Source organism: Salmo salar, chromosome ssa07 (genome assembly GCF_905237065.1).
Source record: "Salmo salar chromosome ssa07, Ssal_v3.1, whole genome shotgun sequence".
NCBI lineage: Eukaryota > Metazoa > Chordata > Actinopteri > Salmoniformes > Salmonidae > Salmo > Salmo salar.
In genome coordinates this window covers 49,427,298-49,453,736 of record NC_059448.1, presented here as the reverse complement: position 1 = coordinate 49,453,736, position 26,439 = coordinate 49,427,298, and the positions used below count along the sequence as shown (strand labels likewise).

Genomic DNA, 26,439 nt, shown 5'->3' with positions numbered 1-26,439 from the left:
AGCTGAGATTCCACTTCACAGCATCTGAGCAAGCATATAATGTATAGCGCACATACTTTTCATCCGCTGCACCGAAAAGTTTTATCCTAGGACTCTTTAAGTGCAAGTGACAAACAATTTTTTTGAACAAACTTGCAGGAGTCAACATCATGTTTTTAAGCTGTACAGGGTGGCAGAAGCTGCTATACCATATCAAACTGTCATTCTGTACTACATGAAACTGAATGGTGGAGCAGAAACATGGAAACAACATTTGTCTTCTTGACCCAAAAGACCTTGACCTTAGCCTACATGCCATAAGTAGTTTTGCTGATGAACCTCTTACTGCAAATTAAATTCACATGGACATTTTAGGAAATGGCACCATGATTTTAATGGATTGGTTGTGGATCATATCAAACTTACAAGCATTTCGCTACACCCGCAATAACATCTGCTAAACACGTGTATGTGACCAATACAATTTGATTTGATTTGATCACGACAGGTCTGTTGTAGACATCCTGTTGGACACCAAAGATCAGTTCCTGGTGATCCAGGATTCATCACACCACTCCACAGGTCGATAAACACTGGTATTCCTCATTGGGTAGAATCATCTGAGAATTTGATTGCATAAGTGTTTTGGAACAGTTGCATAATAAACAGCTCCCTCCAATGTGAAATCCCGACTAAAATATTGAGACTCAAGGTTATAGCACAATCTGACAGTGCTGAAAGATGCTGTGGACCAGCTCTGCACCTAGCTGTTTATCTGTGTTAATGATAAAAGCCATCTGTACTCACTGTACCATGCAAACCATCCACAATTTAGAGTTTATGTGTAACGCATTCATCTACTTATATTTGACTGCTGATTCATTCATACATTTTTATGTAGACATTTTGTGCAGTATAATCCCCTCTTTGAGAGAGTCCGTAATTGTATGTAGCCACAGAGCTACAACAATAATCATTTGGTGGGTGCTTATAATTATTTGTCCTATTTTTTTGTGCATATGCCAACTACACCTGAGACACCCTCAGAGTGGTATCACGGGTTACCCTATCCCTACATTCGGTTGAAAACACAAACACTGGCATTAGAACTAGTGAAATGAAATAGGCTACTTCATGCCGCCATATTGTTCTATAATAGCATTATACACACAATGTGCTATATGCTACAGAATTTGTTGTTTGACGTCAGTCAAATGTAGGTACTTTTCAATAAAAGGTTGTGTGCTTAAATCAGAAAATGCCTCTAAGGTTCAAATATATTTAATGGGCTTAGGCTACAGCAATATGCTACACTCATGGTTAACTTATAAAGATGCGTATTTTGTAAGTCTCTAGCTGTAGGAACACGTCCATCTATTGATCTGCAGCCAATGAACAGTCAGGAGAGTGTGGCAGGGTGCCACCTGGACGACGTGCATGAAAACCACGCCTGTCCCAAACTCTTCGCCCACTGCTAAATCCATCGACCTTATTCTCCAAGCTTTCTGGAAGGACGAAGTCAGGGTGGACGATAACATAATGGCAAGCCAAATTATCCATAAAAAAACGTTATACGTCCTGAGTAGTTGTAGGCTAGGTTCTGTATTTATTTATAGTCATTAAAATATTAGCTACACGTGTGCTCGAGACATGTAGGTTGGCTAACATATCTCAGGAATTGAACTTGCTTGTGATGATGCTCGTGGATCATGACTGTTCTGGGACTGATGTTCGGTTGGTTCGTCAGCTCAACAAGGGTATGAGGATTCAACCAGGGATATGCAGCGGAGGGACCGAGCAGCAACGGGGATGTAAAACTGGAGACGTCAATGAAAATATTGTTTGCCTGCAATCTCAGGATGAAACGGGACGGGTGTGTCCTGGAAGCCCAGCACTGGCGACAGACACGCGGGTATCTTCCTGTTCCACAGCAGGTAAAGTCCAAAGAAAGCATTGCATATTTTTTTCTGTAAGGTTTTGGCGACACGAGATTAATGAAAACAAACGAATAACTCCTTTACATAGGAGCGCTTATATCTGATTCTGTAGATAAGTGTTGGCGCATGGGTGGTGATACAATGTAGCAAAATGTACAGTGTGCTACAATTTACACTAACATCCCACACTTTAAATTAACAATTTTAAGAGCAGCCATAAGCAAGTACAGAGATGCTTAATATAAATCATGTATAGTCCTGATGAAGCTTAAATGTGATTGTCTTTCTATAGGCCAACTCTGAGTTATTAAACATTAACATTTTAATTTCCCTTGATGACCCAGATTTAATTGGTTATTTCTCAGCTCATCAGCCATAGGTTTCAGGGTTAATTTTTTATTTGACTGGATGACCCTCATAATCGTAGCCAGCAAAACTTCTCACATTCACCCATTATGGAGAGTCATTGACATGCATGCACACCAGTATTCCAATATGACACAAAGTGTGGAAATACAAGATGTGAGTCTTTTTAAACCTTTTGCATTATGTTATCTGAAGTAGGCCTAAGTAATTGTTTGTAAATGTTGGCATCCTTTCCCCTCAATATAATTAGTAACGTTTCCAAAATGTTAATGCCTTTTTGGCTAATGAATGCGTCCATTGCATCTTTTGAGCAGTCTGACTCAACATAGGTCTTGTAGTGGACGTGGAGACAGTATTGCAATTTAGGACTTATTTAGTGTGCCTTTACTTTAAATACACATTGGATAGTAAGGCGCAAATGTTTTCAGTCCATTTTCAGAGTGGCGACAACAAACATCCCCCTGAATTAAAGGAAACCTGTATCTCTGAGTACAGTATTGATTATATTGCAGCACTTGCCCCATCCCAGACACAAAAGTCCATTCAAAAACAGACATTATTTATTTAGTAAGTTTCAGCAGCCTCTGGCAAGATTTAGCTCCTCCATAAAAGCTAATCGAACCAGTGGGGGCGTTTCTGTCTTCAGTTCTGAAACACAAAAATGTCCTCCAAGAAACTCCAAAGCAGTAAATCGACTACTGTGTGTGACCTTGCATGGGATAAATCCAGGTTATCTGGGGTGAATAAACATGTTCTTGAAGGTTGAGTGTGATGTGAGAGTGGCTCTGATCAAGGGCAACCAATGATGATGTTGTCTTTCCAGACCGTGAACCAAGCAGTGGCAGTTACAACGTCTCCACTGGAACGGGAACCTTTTACAGCTGCGTCAGTCAGATCACCATCGGTAATTTTACTTTACAGAATGTCTTACTCTATATCCAAAAGAGACCGCAATGGGAGGCCATATTTGGTTTGGCGGGAAAAAGTCACTCTGAAACTTTCAGAAATGTTTGGAAAATAGACCCTGTGTGAAAACGCTGACCACGTCAAGAAATCAGACTTTAAAAAAATGAGTCTATTCTTTATCAGGTAGAAGTAGACAAGATCCAATATCATGCATCTTTTACACCTGCACATGAACAATTCCTCAGGTGCTGTATGTGGAGTTGTTGACAATGAAATTGATATCGAGTAGCCTAGATAAAAAGCTAATGTTAATGGATGCATGGATGAGTGACCAGGCACAAGTCATTCACAGATTGATCATTCTAAATGTAGCCCACATGCTTTACCTTGAGCCACCTCTAGTCTTCATAAAATGACAAATCAATAGCATTTCTCAATAAGCTGCCTTCAGAGGAGTCAATATACCCCCTGGATGAGCGTGATTTAAAATCTTTCCCCATTGTTTGGCCAGGATAGGGTACTCTGCCTCACTAGGGGTCCCCTAAAGTGCTAATGGACGATCAGACTCCTCTAATTCAATCCTATTGGTTTGTTGTAGTCTTTACTCTAGTAAGTGCTGTTGAATATTGGAAATGAATAAGCGTATTATAACCATGGACAATTCCTGGATTACAAGCAAATGGTGGTCTAAAGTGATGAGCTACATCTAATCAAATTTATTGAATTGATTTATTGATGCAGAATATTCACCTGGTCAAACATACTGACTGCTGCACTCACCATTGTTTGAATTCACTTATTGACCAGGCCAGCTGATCACAGCCCATGATGAATCCAGATAAAATTCTATTTTACTGTAAACAAATTGACAAGACTTTCAGCACGCTTATAGGGAAGGACTTTCAACAAGCACTTGCACAAATTACTGACGATTGGCTGAGAGAAATTGATAATAAAAAGATTGTGGTCGCTGTTTTGTTAGACTTCAGTGCTGTGTTTGACATTATCGATCATAGTCTGCTGCCGGAAAAACGTATGTGTTATGACATTACACCCCCTGCTATATTGTGGATAAAGAGTTACCTGTCTAACAGAACATAGAGGCTTCCTCTCCAACATAATCCCCAGGGCAGCTGTCTAGGCCCCTTACTTTTTCATTCTTTCTAATGATATGCCACTGGCTTTGAGTAAAGCCAGTGTGTATGTATGCGGATGACTCAGCACTATACACGCCAGCTACTACAGCGAGTGAAATCAATGCAACACTTAACAAAGAGCTGCAGTTAGTTTCAGAATGGGTGACAAGGAATAAGTTAGTGCTAAATATTTCAAAAACTAAAGCATTGTGTTTGGGACAAATCATTCACTAAACCCTAAACCTCAACTAAATCTTGTAATAAATAATGTGGAAATTGAGCAAGTTGAGGTGACTAAACTGCTTGGAGTAACCCTGGATTGTAAACTGTCATGGTCAAAACATGTTGATACAACAGTAGCTAAGATGGGGAGAAGTCTGTCCAGAATAAAGCGCTGCTCTGCCTTTTTAGCAACACTATCAACAAGGCAGGTCCTACAGGCTCTAGTTTTGTCGCACTTGTACTACTGTTCAGTCGTGTGGTCAGTTGCCACAAAGAGGGACCTCGGAAAATTACAATTGGCTCAGAACAGGGCCCTTAAATGTACACAGAGAGCTAACATTAATAATATCCATGACATGCTGAATGCACCGAGGTGTCTGTTTAAACTACTAGCACACAGCTCAGACACCCATGCATACCCCACCAGACATGCCACCAGAGGTCTCTTCAGTCCCCAAGTCAAGAACAGACTATGGGAGGTGCACAGTACTACGTAGAGCCATGGCTACATGGAACTCTATTCCACATCAGGTACAGTGCATTCGGAATGTATTCAGACCCCTTGAATTTTCCACATTTTGTTAAGTTACAGACATTTATATATATATATATATATATATTTTTTTTTTTCTTCTAAAAAATGGTATCACATTTACATAAGTATTCAGACCCTTTACTCAGTACTTTGTTGAAGCACGTTTGTCAGCGATAACATCCTTGAGTCTTGGGTATGACGCTACAAGCTTGGCACAACTGTATTTGGGGAGGTTCTCCCATTCTTCTCTGCAGATCCTCTCAAGCTCTGTCAGGTTGGATGAGGAGCGCCGCTGCACAGCTATTTTCAGGTTTCTCCAGAGATATCAAATCCGGGCTGTGGCTGGGCCACTCAAGGACATTCAGAGACTTGTCCCGAAGCCACTCCTGCGTTGTCTTGGCTGTGTGCTTAGGGTCGCTGTCCTGTTGGAAGGTGAACCTTCACCCCAGAGGTCCTGAGCGCTATGAAGCAGGTTTTCATCAAGGATCTCTCTGTACTTTGCGTTCATCCGTTCATCTTTCCCTCGATCCTGACTAGTCTCCCAGTCCATGACGCTGAAAAATATTCCCACAGCATGATGCTGCTACCACCATGCTTCACCGTTGGGATGGTGCCAGGTTTCCTCCAGACGTGTCGCTTGGCAGTCAGGCCAAAGAGTTCAATCTTGGTTTCATCAGACCAGAGAATCTTGTTTCTCATGGTCTGAGAGTCCTTTAGGTGTGTTTTGCCAAACTCCAAGTGAGCTGTCACGTGCCTATTACTGAGGAGTGGCTTCCGTCTGGCCACTCTACCCTAAGGGCCTGATTGGTGGAGTGCTGTAGAGATGATTGTCCTTCTGGAAGGTTCTCCCATCTCCACAGAGGAACTCTGAAGCTCTGTCAGAGTGACCATCGGGTTCTTGGTCACCTACCAGACCAAGGCCCTTCTTCCCTGATTGCTCAGCTTGGCCAGCTCTAGGAAGAGTCTTGGTGGTTCCAAACTTCTTACATTTAAGAATGATGGAGAACATCGTGTTCTGTTTTGCTAGCACAGACTGGAATATATTCCGGGATTCTTCCGATGACATTGAGGAGTACACCACACGAGTCACTGGCTTTATCAATAAGTGCATCGAGGACGTCGTCCCCACAGTGACTGTACGTACATACCAGAAGCCATGGATTATAGGTAACATTTGCACTGAGCTAAAGGGTAGAGCTGCCGCTTTCAAGGAGCGGGACTCTAACCCGGAAGCTCATAAGAAATCCAGCTATGCCCTCAGATGGACCATCAAACAGGCAAAGCGTCAATACAGGACTAAGATCGAATTGTACTACACCGGCTCGGACGCTCGTCGGATGTAGCAGGGCCTGCAAACTATTACAGACTACAAAGGGAAGCACAAGCGAGAGCTTCCCAGTGACACGAGCCTACCAGACGAGCTAAATAACTTCTATGCTCTCTTCGAGGCAAGTAACACTGAAACATGCATGAGAGCATCAGCTGTTCCAGACGACTGTGTGATCACACTCTCCGCAGCCAATGTGAGTAAGACCTTTAAACAGGTCAATATTAACAAGGCTGCAGGGCCAGACGGATTACCAGGACGTATACTCCGAGCAATGCGCTGACCAACTGGCAAGTGTCTTCACTGACATTTTCAACCTCTCCCTGTCGGAGTCTGTAATACCAACATGTTTCAAGCGGACCACCATAGTCCCTGTGCCCAAAAACACTAAGGTAACCTGCCTAAATGACTACCGACCCGTAGCACTCATGTCTGTAGCCATGAAATGCTTTGAAAGGCTGGTCATGGCTCACATCAACGCCATTATCCCAGAAACCCTAGACCCACTCCAATTTGCATACCGCACCAGCAGATCCATAGATGATGCAATCTCTGTTGCACTCCACACTGCCCTTTCACACCTGGACAAAAGGAACACCTATGTGAGAATGCTGTTCATTGACTACAGCTCAGCGTTCAACACCATAGTGTCCTCAAAGCTCATCACTAAGCTAAGGACCCTGGGACTAAACACCTCCCTCTGCAACTGGATACTGGACTTCCTGATGGGCCGCCCCCAGGTGGTGAGGGTAGGTAACAACATATCCGCCACGCTGATCCTCAACACGGGGGCCCCTCAGGGGTGCATGCTCAGTCCCCTCCTGTACTCCCTGTTCACTCATGACTGCACGGCCAGGCATGACTCCAACACCATAATTAAGTTTGCTGATGACAGAACAGTGGTAGGCCTGATCACCGACAACGGTGAGACAGCCTATAGGGAGGAGGTCAGAGACCTGACCGTGTGGTGCAAGGACAACAACCTCACCCTCAACGTGATCAAGACAAAGGAGATGATTGTGGACTACAGGAAAAGGAGGACCGAGCACGCCCCCATTCTCATCGACGGGGCTGTAGTGGAGCAGGTTGACAGATTCAAGTTCCTTGGCGTCCACTTCACCAACAAACTAACATGGTCCAAGCACACCAAGACAGTGGTGAAGAGGGCATGACAAAATCTATTCCCCCTCAGGAGACTGAAAAGATTTGGCATGGTTCCTCAGATCCTCAAGGTTATACAGCTGCACCATCGAGAGCATCCTGACAGGTTGCATCACTGCCTGGTATGGCAACTGCTCGGCCTCCGACCGCAAGGCACTACAGAGGGCAGTGCGTACGGCCCAGTACATCACCGGGGCCAAGCTTCCTGCCATCCAGGACTTCTATACCAGGCGGTGTCAGAGGAAGGCCCTACAAATTGTCAAAGACTCCAGCCACCCTAGTCATAGACTGTTCTCTCTGCTACCGCACGGCAAGGGGTACCGGAGTGCCTAGTCTAGGTCCAAGAGGCTCCTAAACAGCTTCTACCCCCAAGCCATAAGATACCTGAACAGTTAATCAAATGGTTACCCAGACTATTTGCTTTGCCCCCCCCCTGGAATGCTGCTGCTAATAACTCTACGTACATGTACCTCGACACCGGTGCCCCCGCACATTGACTCTGTACCGGTACCCCCTGTATATAGCCCCGCTATTGTTATTTACTGCTGCTCTTTAATCATTTGTTATTCTTACCTCTTACTTTTTTGGGTATTTTCTTAAAACTGCATTGTTGGTTAAGGGTTTGTTATTAAGCATTTCACTGCAAGGTCTACACCTGTTGTATTCGGCGCATGTGACAAATACAATTTTATTTATTTGATTGGATTTTCTTGGGGAACTTCAATGTTTTGGTACCCTTCCCCAGATCTCTGCCTCGACACAATCCTGTCTGGGAGCTCTACGGACAATTCCTTCAACCTCAAAACTTGGTTTTTGCTCTGACATGTACTGTCATCTGTGGGACCTTATATAGACAGGTGTGTGCCTTTCCAAATCATGCCCAATCAATTGAATTGACCACAGGTGGACTCGAATCAAGTTGTAGAAACATCTCAAGGATGATCAATGGAAACATGATGTACCTGAACTCAATTTGGAGTGTCATAGCAAAGAGTCTGAGTGTTTCTGTTATTTTTTATATTTTTTTGTAATATGTATATATTTTATTTGTTTGTACTTTTTACCCCTTTTTCTCCCCAATTTCGTGATATCCAATTGATAGTTACAGTTTTGTCCCATCGCTGCAACTCCCGTACGGACTCGGGAGAGGCGAAGGTCAAGAGCAATGCGTCCTCCGAAACACGACCCCACCAAGCCGCACTGCTTCTTGACACACTGCTCGCTTAACCTAGCCGCACCAATGTGTGAGAGGAAACACTGTACAGCTGGCGACCAAAGTCAGTGCGCATGCGCCTGGCCGCACAAGGAGTCGCTAGAGTGCGATGGGAGAAGGACATCCTAGCCGGCCAAACCCTCCCCTAACCCGGACGACGCTGAACCAATTGTGCGCCGCCTCATGGGACTGACTCCCTGTCGCAGCCAGGCTGCGACACAGCCCGTAATCAAACCCGGATCGGTAGTGACACTTCCAGCACTGCGATGCAGTGTCTTAGACCACTGCGCCACTCGGGAGACCCCTGTTTTTATTTTTAATACATTTGATAAAATGTAATCAATTTTAGAATAAGGCTGTAACTTAACAAAATGTATAAAAAGGGAAGGGGTCTGAATACTTTCCGAATGCACTAAATGATGATTTTAAAAAACAGATAAAAATATACCTTATGGAACAGCAGGGACTGTGAAGAGGCACAGACACACGCCTACACATGATAATACACCCACTCTACACACAAATACACATGGATTTTGTATTGTAGATATGTGGTAGTAAAGTATTTGCCTTAAGGGAACATAATGTGTTGTGAAAAGTGTTATGAAATGTAATGTCGTGTAATATGTTGCCTTAATGCAACTTTACTTTTAGATTTGTGTATTGTTGTGAATTGTTAGATACTACTGCACTGTTGGAGCTAGGAACACAAGCATTTCGCTACACCCGCAATAACATCTGCTAAATATGTGTATGTGACCAATACAATTTGATTTGATTTAATGTTGCTGGACCCCAGAAAGAGTAGCTGCTGCCTAATGGGGATCCTTAATAAATATAAAATAATACAAATCTAGCCCAATTCTAGGCACCTGCATAGTAGTGTACCTTGGTCCCTCTAAGAGGCAGGAAGTGCTGGCAGTGGTGATCTGGGGCCTCACGTTCCTCAGAGAGCTAGGCAGGGCAATTCTTTTTATGATGACTGCGACAGAGATGTTGCTTAGAACACACTGTATCATTCAAACAGCTCATTGCATGGATGGTTTTAGAGGGCATCCTGAAGCACACACAGGTGTGGATTACCTTGTATACTATAGCATTTCAAGTGGCATACAGTTGTAATGGAGGCTGAGATTTCCCAGGGACCCACTACATTTGCAATGATAAGAATAAAGATTTATGTTAATGAATAAATAGTAGTAATATAGTTGCCAGAGGCGATACATTTTTTTCCTATATTCTTAATTCCATTTTAGCGCTTGCTTCAGTGTAATATATAGCCTAATAAAAAATGCAATGAATGATGTATTACTGTCTACTGATGCTTTACACAGCATTAATAAGAAGGCTACTAGCTCTTCAGTATGGGCCATTCTACTGTCAATGTTTGTCTATCGAGATTGCCAGCAACGGTTGTGACTGAAATAGCCAAATCCACTCAATTGAAGTGTATCTTATAATGTGCTGGGGTTGTGTTTCCAGAAAAGCTAAAGAAGGCCTTCCTCTCTCTTTGCTCTTTGGTGTAATGCCCGTTGAGCGTGGACGGAGACATTTGCGTTCATACAATGTCTTTAGGGTTGTTGGGTTTGTTGGCAACCTTTATGTGGTATGCTTCAAAAGGAAAGTCAAATGCATAAAGTAAACTCTTAAATCAATTCAAGTTAAATGTACACTATGCAGCATGCTATCAATGTTACCATATTTTTCTTATTTAATTCTACAGATTTGACAGAATTTATAGACTTCCACAAAGGTGCTTGCAGGTGGAAATGTTTCACAACATACCTTTTTAATATAGATTTAGTTGTCAACTGTCAAAACATATACTTTTTGTTATAAGTAGCCTTCTCATACTTAGTTATGATACTTCCCAAGATGTATGTGGAAGTAGACCACTGACAAACGAGAAACGAAGATGGAAAGGGAAAGGACAGTCATGGAGTTGGCAACATCAACCACAAGAGAGCAGCATTGTTATGGACTTAGCCCCCTCACATTTTTCCTTTTGAACTGGGAGAGCGAAATATGTCAGCATTTTGCTACATTGGTTCAACTTGGGAAGCAGAACCCTGAATTTCTGAGATATGGGAAATGTAATCGTAAGTGGAAACTCAATCCTCCAGAGAGCAACAACCTTTAGTTTCATTATGAAACAGGAAATTATTTGAATAATATCACTCATTTCCCTTTTCAAGCAATGGGATTTTTCTGCAATGTCTGACTTTCTGGGATCTATTCAGTATCAAGGATTTTCAAAGAACCCTGACATTGCTGTAAGAGAAATAGACTAAGTATGCAAGTTGCAAGGACAAGTGTTCACATTCACATGCTTTCCAGGGTTATGTGTTATAGGAAGGGAGTCTATGTTTTGAGAAACTTTCAGTCTGAGATAATAATATTCCCTACAGGGTTTGATCTCGGGGGCCAAGTGGCCATTGGTATCTCTCATTGGAAGAGTCCATTCCCTCCCAGAGGTCACCCCCTGTGTGACAGTCCTGACGGGGTTCGCTCCGAGGCCTCCGCTGCCGCAGCCCCGCAACTCCCTGAGCACCAAGAGCCAGTGTCCTGTCCTGCCTCCCTGTCAATCAACCCTATATCATCCCTCTGCAGCGCCAGCCAGGAGACCATCAGCGACAGCAGCACAAGTAAGGTTTCACCTTTCAACTTTGAACCGTGACTTCATTCTAATCTCAGCTCGATGGTTTGGTCGCTAAAAATCCGGTCTAGAAACGGCTTATCCTGCCCAAGCTCAGAACCTTTGCCGTTGACCATAATCCATAATCCTAATCGGTGTAGATGGCAATAGTGAGAGCCATCAGGAGATGACCACTGAACAAAAATATAAACGCAACAATTTCAACGATTTTACTGAGTTAGTAATTTGAAATAAATTCATTAGGCCCTTTAGGCCCCCTGATGAGTTATATCGAGTCAGTCTGTTTCACAGAAGAGAGTATCCTGGAATCACATTATAGTATGAACACACCTGGATCATTCCATGTCATTACAGCAAGTCATGACACCCACTATCTCAGATTGTTCTGAAATTATTTCTGATGTCCTGCAACATTATTTTGTTGAAATATAATTTGATCTCTGAGAAATTAAGCTAATTGATTGCATCCAAATTGGCCATTTTTAATTTATAGGATTCATATAATACTCAATAAATAAATTACCGTGGGGTGTTGGTGGTCTGTGAGTGGCTTGACAATTTCTCTGGATTTCTAATGTCTAACTCATTGTTAGAAAAAAGTTTGGTCCAAATTGGATGTTAGGCACTATATTTATTGAATATTATATGAATCCTATACATTTAAAATTGCCAATTTGGGTGCAATATCTTAATATCTCCACACAATAATGTAGCAGGAATGCTAATCTTATGTTTCTAACAACAGAAACAATTTCAGAACAATCTGAGATGGTGGGTGTAAATCCTCTTTCTTGTGCTTCTTGAGGTGGAACAACCTACCTCTGACCTTTTGAAATAATATGTGGATGCTTTCCACCTTATTGGTTGACTGAATCTAATATTTGAAATACCATACTGTACATCACAAAACCTAACCATGCTTGAAAAAATTCAGTGCTTGAAACAAATATGGTTGTTAGATAAGTACACACACACAGTCTATTTCTGGTTAGTACCAGTGGTGGAAAAAGTAAAGTATCAACAAAAAAAAAGTATCAAAAGTAAAAGTATAAATCTCTTCAAATTCCTTATATTAAGCAAACCAGATGGCACCATTTTATTGTTTTAAATGTACGGATAGCCAGGGGCACACTCCAACACTCAGACATTATTTTCAAATGATACATTTTGTGTTTATTGAGTCTGCCAGATCAGAGGCAGTAGGGATGACCACGTGTTCTCTTGATAAGTGTGTGAATTTGACCATTTTCCTGTCCTGCTAAGCATTCAAAATGTAACAAGTACTTTTGGGTGTCAGGGAAAATGTATGGAATAAAAAGTACATTTATTTTCTTTAGGAAAGTGAAGTAAAAGTTGACAAAAAATAAAGTACAGATGCCCCCCAAAAAGTCTTAAAACTTCTTTGAGATTGGTGTCCCTTCCACGGGACGGTTGAGCTAACGTAGGATAATGCGATTAGCATGAGGTTGTAAGTAACAAGAACATTTCCCAGGACACAGACATATCTGATATTAGCAGAAAGCTTAAATTATTGTTAGTCTAACTGCACTGTCCAATTTATAGTAGCTATTACAGTGAAATAATACCATGCTATTGTTTGAGAGTGCACAATTTTGAACATGAAAAGTTATTAATAAACAAATTAGGCACATTTGGGCATTCTTGATACAAAATTTTGAACAGCAATGCAATGGTTAATTGGATCAGTCTAAACCTTTGCACATACACTGCTGCCATCTAGTGGCCAAAATCTAAATTGCACCTGGGCTGGAATAATACATTATGGCCTTTCTCTTACATTTCAAAGATGATAGTACAAAAGAACGGTTGTTTTTTTTCTTTGTATTATCTTTTACAAGATGTATTGTTATATTCTCCTACATTCCTTTAACATTTTCACAAACGTCAAAGTGTTTCCTTTCAAATGGTACCAAGAATGTGCATATCCTTGCTTCAGGGCCTGAGCTACAGGCAGTTAGATTTGGGTATGTCATTTTAGGCGAAAATTGAAAAAAAGGGGCGGATCCCAGAACTTTAAAGTATTTTTAATTAAGTACTTTACACCACTGGTTAGCACACTGTGTTCCAGTTGGATCCTGGCTGAAAACAAATTGTTAAAATAGTGTTACTAACATGGTAAAGCATACAACAGACTTGAAAACACACTTTTGGAAAGCAGCCAGCTATTATACAGTGAGGGGAAAAAGTATTTGATCCCCTGTTGATTTTGTACGTTTGCCCACTGACAAAGAAATGATCAGTCTATCATTTTAATGGTAGGTTTATTTGAACAGTGAGAGACAGAATAACAACAAAAAAATCCAGAAAAACGCATATAAAAAATGTTATAAAATGATTTGCCTTGTTAATGAGGGAAATAAGTATTTGACCCCTCTGCAAAACATGACTTAGTACTTGGTGGCAAAACCCTTGTTGGCAATCAGAGGTCAGACGTTTCTTGTAGTTGGCCACCAGGTTTGCACACATCTCAGGAGGCATTTTGTCCCACTCCTCTTTGCAGATCTTCTCCAAGTCATTAAGGTTTCAAGGCTGACGTTTGGCAACTCGAACCTTCAGCTCCCTCCACAGATTTTCTATGGGATTAAGGTCTGGAGACTGGCTAGGCCACTCCAGGACCTTAATGTGCTTCTTCTTGAGCCACTTCTTTGTTGCCTTGGCCGTGTGTTTTGGGTCATTGTCATGCTGGAATACCCATCCACGACCCATTTTCAATGCCCTGGCTGAGGGAAGGAGGTTCTCACCCAAGATTTGACGCTACATGGCCCCATCCATCGTCCCTTTGATGCGGTGAAGTTGTCCTGTCCCCTTAGCAGAAAAACACCCCCAAAGCATAATGTTTCCACCTCCATGTTTGACGGTGGGGATGGTGTTCTTGGGGTCATAGGCAGCAAACATGGCGAGTTGAGTTGATGCCAAAGAGCTCCATTTTGGTCTCATCTGACCACAACACTTTCACCCAGTTGTCCTTTGAATCATTCAGATGTTCATTGGCAAACTTCAGACGGGCATGTATATGTGCTTTCTTGAGCAGGGGGACCTTGCGGGCGCTGCAGGATTTCAGTCCTTCACGGCTTAGTGTGTTACCGATTGTTTTCTTGGTGACTATGGTCCCAACTGCCTTGAGATCATTGGCAAGATACTCCCGTGTAGTTCTGGGCTGATTCCTCACCGTTCTCATGATCATTGCAACTCCACAAGGTGAGATCTTGCATGGAGCCCCAGGCCGAGGGAGATTGACAGTTCTTTTGTGTTTCTTCCATTTGCAAATAATCGCACCAACTGTTGTCACCTTCTCACCAAGCTGCTTGGCGATGGTCTTGTAGCCCATTCCAGCCTTGTGTAGGTCTACAATCTTGTCCCTGACATTCTTGGGGAGCTCTTTGGTCTTGGCCATGGTGGAGAGTTTGGAATCTGATTGATTGATTGCTTCTGTGGACAGGTGTCTTTTATACAGGTAACAAACTGAGATTAGGAGCACTCCCTTTAAGAGTGTGCTCCTAATCTCAGCTTGTTACCTGATTAAAAGATACCTGGGAGCCAGAAATCTTTCTGATTGAGAGGGGGTCAAATACTTATTTCCCTCATTAAAATGCTAATCAATTTATAACATTTTTGACATGCGTTTTTCTGGATTTCTGTTGTTGTTATTCTGTCTCTCACTGTTCAAATAAACCTACCATTAGAATGATAGACTGATCATTTCTTTGTCAGTGGGCAAACGTACAAAATCAGCAGGGGATCAAATACTTTTTTCCCTCACTGTATATGTAGGGCTTGTTTAATTTGCAGTAGCGTGACACTCACTCTGAGTGTTGCATGCAAGTAGGGTAACTAATGGTAGAATTCTCTAAGGGATTCCTCCTTTTTAAAATATACACACTGTACACAACAATGGTGTGTGTGTGTGTGTGTGTGTGTGTGTGTGTGTGTGTGTGCATCAATGTGTTTATGTGCATGTGTGTGAGGTGCTGGCTTTAAAAAACACATTGACACCCAGAGCAGCAGCAACTGTCATTCCTTTGGTCAACAACCACACTGATAGAGCCAGCCCTGCTCCGATTGGCTACCCTCAAAGCTCCTCTCCCACGGATTGGCTGACGGGGATAACTGATTAAGAATACTGATTGTCTTGCAGCTCTCTTGCTCTCCCCCTCGCTCGCTCTCTCCCTCTCTCTGCATAAATATTCTGCTTGTATTTTTCCCTGAGAGAGGATCTAAGCTGGTCTGCATCTGTTTCTTCCTGAGCTTTGCCTCGTGCCGGCTGGGCAGAGATTTATATAATCTGAGGGATGTTTTGGGGATGAGCAGTGTGTGTGTGTGGGAGCTCAGAAGCTAGAGCAGAGCGCTGCGGTGCTCGGGAGTGGAGGTAAACATGGGGAATGCAGCTGATTGCCTCTGCAGAAGGTCCTTTTCCTTTTCCCCCTGCGGGCTTTAGTACGGGAGCCAAGTTTAGCTAGTTGTAGCTACTGTAGCGCTTGCAGAGCCTCCGCTGGGTCGGCCCCGGGCTGTGTCGTCCTCTCATCCTGTTGCCCTCTGAGGGGTTGAAGCTCTCTCCCTCTCCACCTTGCATGGTGAGTGCTGCAGGCAACTTGTTTTAGACCCACAGCAGTGTTTTCTTCCCCCCCTCTGTAGTGGTTTTGCTGCATTGATCTCTGTCGCTCTCGCTCGCTCCCCCCCTCTCTGTTTCGATCTCTCTCTTTCTCTGTCCTTCACTCATATGCTATGACCCACATGTGCTCTTCTTTTACTGTCTATCATCTCTGTTCTCTTTTCACACTGTTGTGTTCCTGAACCGTACAGGCATTTGACCTTCACACACGCACACACACACTCTCTCCCTCCTTCTCTCATCTCTCCTTGGCTCCCGTTCTCCCCTTCTCTCTCCCCCGTATCGCCCTCCCTCCAACACGGTTTCACTCCGGGGGTTGTAAATGAGCTGTGTGTCCAAAGTGTAGCACTCCTCCATTATGCATGGTTCAGAGAAGGAGAAGTGGGTCAGGACTCAGTGGAGACGCCGAGTGTCCAAGCTCTGTTGCCCATCAGGCAGGCGTGAAACGGCCATTGTGTTGCCCCGGGGCCTGACAGAGCCTGAAGGTTTGTTGTCCCCTGACTGTGCTGGTGTAGTGGTCCAGAACCACCCTCTGTCTTCCTGATACCTGGTCCCCATGGCAACCCTCCCCCCTTTTTTATTTCCCGCTCACTTACCCAACCAGCTAGCCTACTGTGAGCTGTCATGCTAAGGCAAGGTTATGTCATATGAACTGAGGAGGCGTCAGCGATTTCATTGGGGAATAATTTTTCGCAAGAAAGATTTCTCTACTGACAATCATCAGTGGCTTATGATTCAGGGTTGCAAATCAACTAGCAATACTGTTATACTGTAGCATTTTTCAATCAATTCAAAAGTTATTTTCGCAGCATAACTAGCAGTTCATGCACTTTGTTGCAAAACATCTTAATATTCAACAAACGTTTTATTGTACTCAAGAATGTAATGCAATGTAACTCACCATCGTTGCATCAGTGGGAGCCTGGAAGCCTTGGGCTTGTTTCCTTGATGCGTGGAGAAGTCCGCTAAATAGCCATTTGAAAGCCAACCGAAACTAGCTTTGACTATTTATTTTAACCCTACTTCTGATTTTTAAATATTCTCATGTAGCCTAGCTTGTTGGTTAATCGGTGTATCTGACTGGGTATCATGCAACATTTGCTGTTGTCTGTCCTGTTCAACAGTTTTAGATTGTTTGTAGATTCCATGATGAATATATTGTGTAGGTGGTCTAGTTTTTGACGAGTTCACCATTTCCAGACATTCAGATCCAAAAGTCCATCCCAAAATATCTCGGCGCTCTGTCTGTTTTCCTCTGCTGCCAAGGCTGAGGTGACCTCACCAGTAGCTTATGTTACAAATGAGTGGAGATTCCATATGAAACCAGGACAAAGAAATACCATGATTTTTTGGGATTTTCACTGTTTTATTCATATGATTTTTCTTTGGGGGAGGTATTGTTGACATATTTGACATTTGTATCTAAAAGTATAATTGAGAAATAATTAATAAAAGTTGGCATATTTATGACATTTTGTCCTGGTTTCGTCTGGAATCACTCAAATGCAGGTATGACAGAGAGTCTTATAATGATACAGATCTAATGAGTGCCGACTGTTTAAGCCATAGAATTACATACAGAATCACATGAATTATAGGACCTCTATGAGCTCAGCTCACTAGATTTGTGTGGTCATAAATACCATGAAATGTGAAATAAATATTCTGAATCAATACTAACCAATCTCTTTTTCATCATGTAAGAGGTAACATTGATGGGAATGAGAGAGAAATCATTTGACTCTACTGTTGTGAATTGTTAGATACTACTGCACAGTTAGAACTAGGAACACAAGCATTTCGCTACACCCGCAATAACATCTGCTAAATATGTGTATGTGACCAATAAAATTTGATTTGATTTGCTGTGAATTGTGAGCCAGGCTAAACAGTGGCGATTTTAGCATGTAAATCTTGGTGGGGCAAACAAAACAAAATGTGGGATGCATGCCAGCAAAGCCACTACACAACACAACACTAAACAATACATTTATTGCACTATAACAGTGACCACAAACTGTTAGGGCCTATATTTATTTAGTATATAACCTTTATTTAACTAGGCAAGGCAGAATGACAGATTTATACCTTGTCAGCTCGGCAATTCTAACTAGCAACCTTTCGGTTACTGGCCCAACGCTCTAACCACTAGGCTACCTGCCGCCCCAATAAAGCTGTCCCAACAGCAGAGTCCCAACAGCAGTCCCAACACCTTACCACGGCTACACCTGGCTTTCAGTGGAGCCTTGTCTGGCAGCTTAACAATTAATTCAGCCTCATTTACTGCCTTTTAAAAAAACATAGCTGATATGGCTGACTTGCTTAAACAAATGTGGTTTCTACTGACAATTGAGATGTACAAACTATGGCATAAGAGGACGACAAGCGGATAACAGGCAATCCGTAATTTCGATTAATGAGCGAGCGACGACGGACGTAGTCAATTTAACCATTTGCTCAGCACTTTTGAAATGTACAGCGACAGAATTCAGAACATGGGCCCGTTCTTACAGTGTACTCCCTGTACAACAAGTCAGAACTGTAGGATGAATAAAGGGGGCACATAAACAGACAATGAAAGCTCTTACAATATTCAATTATTACATTTCTCTAAAACAGGTTATAGGCTACATGTGCACCACCAAGTTAGAATAGTAGGCAGAATTAAGAGGTGAAAATAGACCAAATTATTATGGTGAGGCACATTGAACGCCGTTTGGGTCTTTGCGTGTCAAAAATATACATGTCATAACATTTTGACGCATTAAATAAGCTTTTAATTTGACAAGTCAAATAACACAATTCTATTATAGAATGTTGTGTGTGCTGAATTTGCATGTGCAAGCCAAGCGCCACCACTACTATCAGTAGCACTGTACAAAAAAAGTTGGCAAATAACCACACACCTGCCACAAACGATGTGCTTACAATACCACGTTGGTGAAAATTAACCAAATTATTAGGGTGAGGCACATGGGTCTACTAACAGCATACTACACAACATACACTTAGTATTACTTTCTTAGCTACAGTATACATATCTCCCTTGCATATTACATCATTTATACAGCAGCATACTCAACATTTTTGGACTCACCTTATGAAGGTGGCGCAGCGGTCCTTTGTGGGCAAATTTTGTCATCAAACTATCATCAAAGTCTGGCATTCTCTGGATTTATTGTGGGTACGCTGGAAAAAAACACACAGCCACTCCATTGAATAGCAGGCTAGGGGTTGCTTTGCAATGTTGCAGTCAGCCACTGATTTCTTACAAACCACTCATTGTTGAATTTTGATTTCCAACTTGTTGTGTAATCTTTGTCCAATGGCCGATGAGCACCGATACGTTTTATCTATAATTTCTCTTCATTATTTCTCTTCATATGACAAGGATTAAAAATGATTTTCCAGTAGATTGTTGACTTAATTCATGGTGATGACTTGCTAGCTAAGACTTTGAAAGTAAGATGTTGGCATGATCAGTCCAATCAAAGCTACTGTACATATAACCAGGGGCGAAAATCTGATATCAACTTTGGAGGGGACAATTACATGACATTTTCTCAAGAGCAATTCCTGAGGGGGACAGCAAAAGTAGTGCTGTAACACATAGCCTACATTGTAATATGGTAAATGTATATTGAGGAACCAAAGAAATAAGGTGTTTGCCGTACTCCTAACTACCGGTACCCAAAACTACACAACTAATCACAACAGCAATACCATTGCCTTTAACAAATCTTAGTTCAGTCACCAGTTTAAGTTGAGAGTGGGGGTATCCATGGCATTTTCCAATTATGTTCCTATTTTACAAGTCCAAAAAATTGAGAACCTTTCATAATGTTGCCAAACAAAGACTCAACAAACTTATACTGAGACTCCCTGTCTCTGCCAGTCTGTCCCTGCATATCTGTCCCCAACTCAGCTGTCTGTGTGCCATCTGTTGCCTGCTCTGCCTAATGACATCATTGTGAAACATTTCCATTAGAATTTAATTTCTTTCTTATGAACATTTTATCAACTAGTCTTTGAGATATTAGGCTACTAGGGTTCTTACTTTGCGTTTTGGTGTACTGAAAAATACTCTGATGTCCGTCTTATTTTTCTGCCATTTTTTTACCTGGGTGGCTGGCTACACACACACACACAGTGTGTAGGTTATTTACAGTAGGAGATGGGCTTCTATCATCTTATCTTTTATCATTCTATTTGGGCTTCGATCTAAAAGGTAGCTAGCAAATGTGAAACGGATTAAAATGACGAGTTGACAGCTGTATGAGTTCACCATTTACACAACATATGCTGCAACCTTTTGTAATTTTAATAGTTTGTTTCATATTGGCTGGCTTCCAACAATAGCTGAATTTGCAAAGCTAGCGAGCACCAATTCCGTTTCAGTGGTGTTTGCTATAATCTTTGCTACCCGGGTTAAATAAAGGTGAAATAAAAGAAATAAATAAAAGTTCCCTTGCGACAATTTAGCTTTTGCAACGAGACCATTAAATATATTTAAGACAATGGTAGAAGAGAGTGTAGTTCTGTTCAGTTTGGACTTCAGTTTATCGCTAACCTTATCACAGGGACTTTGAAGCACTAACTTACATCATCTGCATGCTGATCTTGGAATAAATTGACGATAGCAAAGATTCCATCTTTGACGAGGCCACATAAATTGAATAATTACTAGCTAGCTTAATAGTTAATATTTGCCCGCTAGCTCTGCATATTCAGCTAGTGTGTGTGTGCGCGATTGACTGGATTAACCTCACGTCAGTTACGTTCATTGAGTGCCTTTCAGACAGTGGATATCACCCCTCTGTTACCTTGCCAACTAAGGAACTGGCAGTGGATCAAACCATTGTGAGGCAAAGGGTGGGGGGGTCGCAATCTTTTGAAACGCGCTATTAAGTGTCTATAATCAGCACAATTGCTTTCATTGCGTATTATTAATTTTAAATTACATAGTTATGTTTCAGTGATATATTGGGGGGGACAAATCATATTTTTCCCAGGATGGGGGGGTCGTGTCCCCCCCGTCCCCCCCGGGATTTCCGCCCCTGCATATAACGTGATTTGACGTAATTTTATCTGTGGCCAATGATCTTGAGACTTGTAATATAACTCTATGGCAGGACCCAAAGGACAAAAATTGGCTCGCCCCACCATAGAAAGCACTGAGCTAGGCTGAAACACCTCAATTTTGGAGCTGCCTCACTCAATAAAACAAAAAAGGTACTATGTTTGTCGCCACTGTAGCTAAATCATGTTAGCTAAATGGTGCAGCTTTACTCACAGATTAGCAAATAATGTCACCTAAGAATCACTTTAGTCCCATGTTACATTTCCTGAGTGTAATTTCATTACATCCACTGAATGTAACTTCATACTTTGTTTTGCTGTCTGCTAACTTCATTGCATCTTGGTAATGGCCCCCATTCCTGGAGGAATAGAGCCTATTATTCCCTCCATGTGGGAGACTCAATCAATCTTGCTGCATAGTGGTCACTGAGGCAACAGAACCACTGTTGTTAATTATTGATTGGCTTTATGTTTCTCTATGGACACCTAGGCTTCTATGCTTTATATCTTATCATTCAACATAATGGTCTATTAGTAGGCCAATCATCTTGTCATGTTCAATATTTATAATTTTCCAGGGTCTAATCTACTGACTAGTTAATATAAATAATGTAAAGTATATCTTAAATGTAAAGGGTTTTCTCAATGTTATGACTTGTGCTTAATCTTGAATTTTGAGGGTACTGTGTTAGTCGTGGTAACAGCACGATATAGACCTCGTGTTTGGAAGTAGCAGGTCATTTGGATTTTGATGGGCACAGATGGAATTTTAAAGTGTGCAAATGATATGCTTTGATGTGTCAATTCAGACGGACAGAGCTACGTTAGACAACTCTTTCAAATGTCATGTTATTATGGATGGAATCATTCGATTTCTATAGTGCCCTAGCTTTTATCCCTCACATCTCCTTTGGGGCTGCAGTAACCTCTACTCGTGCTATAAAATACCTCCTAGCAGCTGATGGCTGAGTGAAACGTTTATTACAACTGAAGTCACTGAGGGAACCCGCCCATCGATTTCATCCAGGAAGGAGGAGTTCATGGTGGTTTTATTACCTGCTGTTATTTCAATACCTCAGCCACTGCGGGAAGGACGCGAGCGTTGAGCGTTCTCCCTCGCACTCCTTCTCTGTATGTCTGGGGCTCAGCAGAAATATTCTGCTGAGTCGCGGAGCTGTCACAAAGGGAAATTCAGCGTTCAGACCAGCGACGACCTTCCCCAGAGCCTCGTCAGATGGAAGAGTGGGTCACAGACCTCTTCAGAGGGGTTGTTGTTAGCCTACTCACTAGGCCATGTTAGATAATGGCTCCTCTCAGGGGGCGCACAGAATCACTTCAGGGCACGCAATTTCTTTCTCTGATCAATTGCATTAGTATCAACAAAAACATTTGCAAACAATATAGCTCAGTGTTTGTATTATTTATTTTATAGTCTTTTTTGCTCATCTTTATTAAGGGTGTCAATCATTTCAGACCTGACTGTATAGAGATAGATATATCTCTACATCTTCTTTTGGGCCACTGTAAAGTTTACTCATGATTTGCATGTCTGTATAATAGTGATTGGGGGGTGTATTATTTTGGGACAATATTATATCAATATTTGACACAGTATTTTTTTTTTTTTGCTACTATTGGTAGCGTTAGCTAGCGCAATTGGCTGTGGGCCTACCTGTGACAAAACTCTGGTATTTACCTCCTATAGCTTGTTCTCCATCTTCTTTTTAAATATTAAGCCAACATGGTTTCAGCACTTTTTTTTATATTTCCCTGACTGATCAAAACTACTTTTCTCATGGCTCTCTCTTGTCTCTCTGCAGAAGACATATGGTGAGCAATATGTTTGAAACATCGAATCACAATAAAATCATAGAATCGCACTGCATATAGAATCACCATACATATAGAATCACCATACATATAGAATCACCATACATATAGAAGGGTGAGATTTGCCATACATTATCATATCGGCACCTAAGTATCGAGATGATAATATCGTGAACTCCCTGGTAATTCCCAGCCCTACTATACTCTGGACTCACCTATCTCCCATTTCCTAACCAACAGAGGATGTCTCCTAAAGGTTTGATAAGGTCTCAAACGTTACAACGTAAATGTTCCAGCTCCTTTACTGTTAGGTTATTTTATTTGTATTTTTATTGAACCTTTATTTAACTATGTGGGTTTTATTTAACTTTATTTACTGAGCTCTGATAATACCCCTCACCCTCTCTTCTATCATCTGTTTTCCACTAAATGTGGGGCCTCAGTCTTTACTGATGGTTGATTTATATGATGAATTCTCTCCCTCTCCTCTCTGTCTCTCACTGTCACTGTCTCACTGTCACTGTCTCACTGTCTCTCTCTCACTGTCTCTCTCTCACTGTCTCTCTCTCACTGTCTCTCTCTCACTGTCTCTCTCTCACTGTCTCTGTCTCTCTCTCTGTCTCTCTCTCTGTATCTCTCTCTCTCTCTGTATCTCTCTCTCTGTCTCTGTATCTCTCTCTCTCTGTATCTCTCTGTATCTCTGTCTCTGTATCTCTCTCTCTGTATCTCTCTCTCTCTCTGTATCTCTCTCTCTCTGTATCTCTCTCTCTGTCTCTGTATCTCTCTCTCTCTGTATCTCTCTCTCTCTGTATCTCTCTCTCTCTGTATCTCTCTCTCTCTGTATCTCTCTCTGTATCTCTCTCTCTCTCTCTCTCTCTCTCTGTATCTCTCTCTCTCTCTCTCTGTATCTCTCCTCCAGGTGTGAGTTTCTCTCTACATGGGGCTGAGCTCCAATGGCAGAGCCCCCACAGACGCAGAGTTCTGCGGCCCCCGGCCCCTGGGGTTGAGGCTGCGGATTTCTCCTTCCCCCCCAACAGGTCGCCAGTCAGAATGGAGGAGTCCTTGGCTGGGGCTCCGGATTCCCCCAGCACACAGGACAACATGCCACCCCATGGTAAGCCATTTGGCACCTCCTTAAAGGGGTACCTCAACCAAATAACATTACCATAATGTAACTGTTGTGCAGCATCTTTTTAAAGAGCAAATTTTATGAGACAAAAACACTTTTGTGAAGTTGAAATCTGAGTGGTAGTCATGCACTTAATTTTTTATTTTTTTGTTCGATTTTTGTAAATTTGTTGTTAATTTTTTTGTTAGATTAAGTGAGTTAGGAAGTAATCTAGGTGTCCACAGAATCAAAAACATATTGAGGGTTTGACAATTGACGCTGGATTTTCTGCTGATGTTCTGTCCAGTTTTGAAGGATGTGAAGTTGTTAATGGAGAGTTTGGAGGGGCTGAGCACTCCGTCCAAAGATGGCGACTCGACCTTGCTCGACCCCGGGACCAGTAGCATCCTGGACGACAACACCAGGACTGACCCGGCACCAGAGGTGAGAGGTCAATGACATGTGTGTCCGTAAAGCACGTATGGTCATTGTGGGTTGAAGCTGGCTGCTGTCAGTGTTATTCTCATCCTCCTTGGGGGATCTGGAAAGACGTTTAGTCTTCTTAGGGTGAGCTCATTGGTTTCTTCCTACGGTAGTGTGATATATAAACCTTGGAAGAGCATATTTAGATCTTGTGCTTATGAGCAAAGCACTTTAGCTCAACCGCCTCTGTAAATGTTAGGCAGTGCTAATGGTAAAATATATTGAAGTCACTTTGGGTCAAAACAACCTTATAGTGGTTACTCCCTCACTCTGTTTCTCTCCCCAGGTAGGGAGAAGTAGGTCCAGTGGCTTGTGCTTCAGCGATGGCAAGTGCCACATCGACTACATCCTGGTTTACAGGAAGTCTGGTCCGCAGTCGGAGAAGAGGGAAATATTTGAGCGCAACATCCGGGCCGAGGGCTTGCAGATGGAGAAAGAGGCGAGTACTACGGAGTATTACAGTATATTATAGTATTACAGTAACATAGCATTACAGTAACAGTATTATTGTATGACAGTATTACAGTAGTCACTGAAGCTCTGCCTGTCACTCATAAACCAATGCAAATGTGCTGATGGCAAGTTTCACCCTCAATCCTGTTTAGAAGGAGAAGAGAAGCAATTGTGCTGTGTGTGTGTGTGTGTGTCTGTGCGTGTGTGAGAGTGGCTGACGCCTAGTGTGCTGACGCAGTAACATCAAGGTCATCATATGGAGCATTCAAAGAGACTATGCTTCTTCTCTCTTTTAACAGCATCATTTGCTTCTCTCCTACATGGAGACACTTTGTTATTTTTAGGTCCTGCAAGGGTAGCTTTTTCTTTTACCTACTGTATAGTCAGACTGCTTATGATGACAACAAGATGCAAGGCAGAATTCTGCTTGAAATTATCAGAGAATGCAGTACTGACTATATAACTGTGCTACTGGGATTTTGAAGAAATCAAACTCACATAGTTTGGTATCTTTTAAAGATCCTAGTACAAACTATTCCGCAGCCATGACAGCGAATGCCTGTTAACTGTTCTGAGATCAGTCACAGGAAATGTATGTCATAGGAAATTATGAGAGAGAAAAGAAAATCAATGTTTCAACTGTCCCTTTCCTCTTTATGTCCAGTTATGAAGTCCATAAACCTCTCTACTCTTGGAAGATTAGTCCAAATGAGGACTAAAAGAGATCCAAATAAAGTCAAATCTACTGAAGCTCGATACATGTGTGGCAACATGGATTTAGAATAGAAACATTTTCATTTAAAACATTAGATTTTATATTATTCACATTGTTTATGGGCTAAGAAACTGTTCTAAGAAATAGTATCAACAGGACGTAATACTTCTAATGCTGGGTCTTTTCCCCTCAAACAGTTGTCTGTGTGCAACAGTGATGTGATCTTCCTGAAGCTGCATGCTCCCTGGGAGGTGCTGTGTCGCTACGCAGAGCTTATGAACATTCGGATGCCGTTCAGGTGGGGAGACGAACACACAGCCTCTGTAGTTCCAAACACACTCACACACATAAATCACATCGACAGACAGGTTCCCACCACACACAGTGTCTGTCTCTCTCTCTGGCTCTCTCTCTCTGGCTCTCTCTCTCTGGCTCTCTCTCTGGCTCTCTCGCACTGGCTCTCTCGCACTGGCTCTCTCTCGCTCTCTCACTGACTCACTCACTGACTCACTCACTCTCTCTCTCTCTCTCTCTCTCGCGCTCTCTCTCGCTCTCTCGCGCTCTCTCTCTCTCTCTCTCTCTCTCTCTCTCTCTCTCTCTCTCTCTCTCTCTCGCTCTCTCTCTCTCTCTCTCGCTCTCTCTCGCTCTCTCTCGCTCTCTCTCTCTCGCTCTCTTTCGCTCTCTCTCTCACTGACTCTCTGTC

The 26,439-nt window shown here is 42.3% G+C and overlaps 1 protein-coding gene across 3 annotated transcripts in view; it reads left to right on the top strand.

Annotated features, from left to right (window-relative positions):
- The first annotated feature begins 1,377 nt into the window (after positions 1–1,377).
- LOC106609519 (anoctamin-4) overlaps positions 1,378–26,439 on the top strand; it is a 45,429-nt gene continuing 20,367 nt past the window's right edge. Inside the window, exons 1-7 of one of the 3 annotated variants that reach the window (XM_045722178.1) lie at positions 1,378–1,913; positions 3,106–3,186; positions 11,191–11,427; positions 23,897–24,091; positions 24,393–24,529; positions 24,855–25,007; positions 25,934–26,034. In XM_045722178.1, coding sequence (XP_045578134.1) covers positions 1,673–1,913; positions 3,106–3,186; positions 11,191–11,427; positions 23,897–24,091; positions 24,393–24,529; positions 24,855–25,007; positions 25,934–26,034 — 1,145 coding nt within the window. In that variant the 5' untranslated portion in view covers positions 1,378–1,672. Of the gene's footprint in view, positions 1,914–3,105; positions 3,187–11,190; positions 11,428–15,547; positions 16,031–23,896; positions 24,092–24,392; positions 24,530–24,854; positions 25,008–25,933; positions 26,035–26,439 lie in introns of those variants that run through there. The other 2 variants (XM_045722179.1, XM_014208436.2) reach the window with 2 other exon arrangements.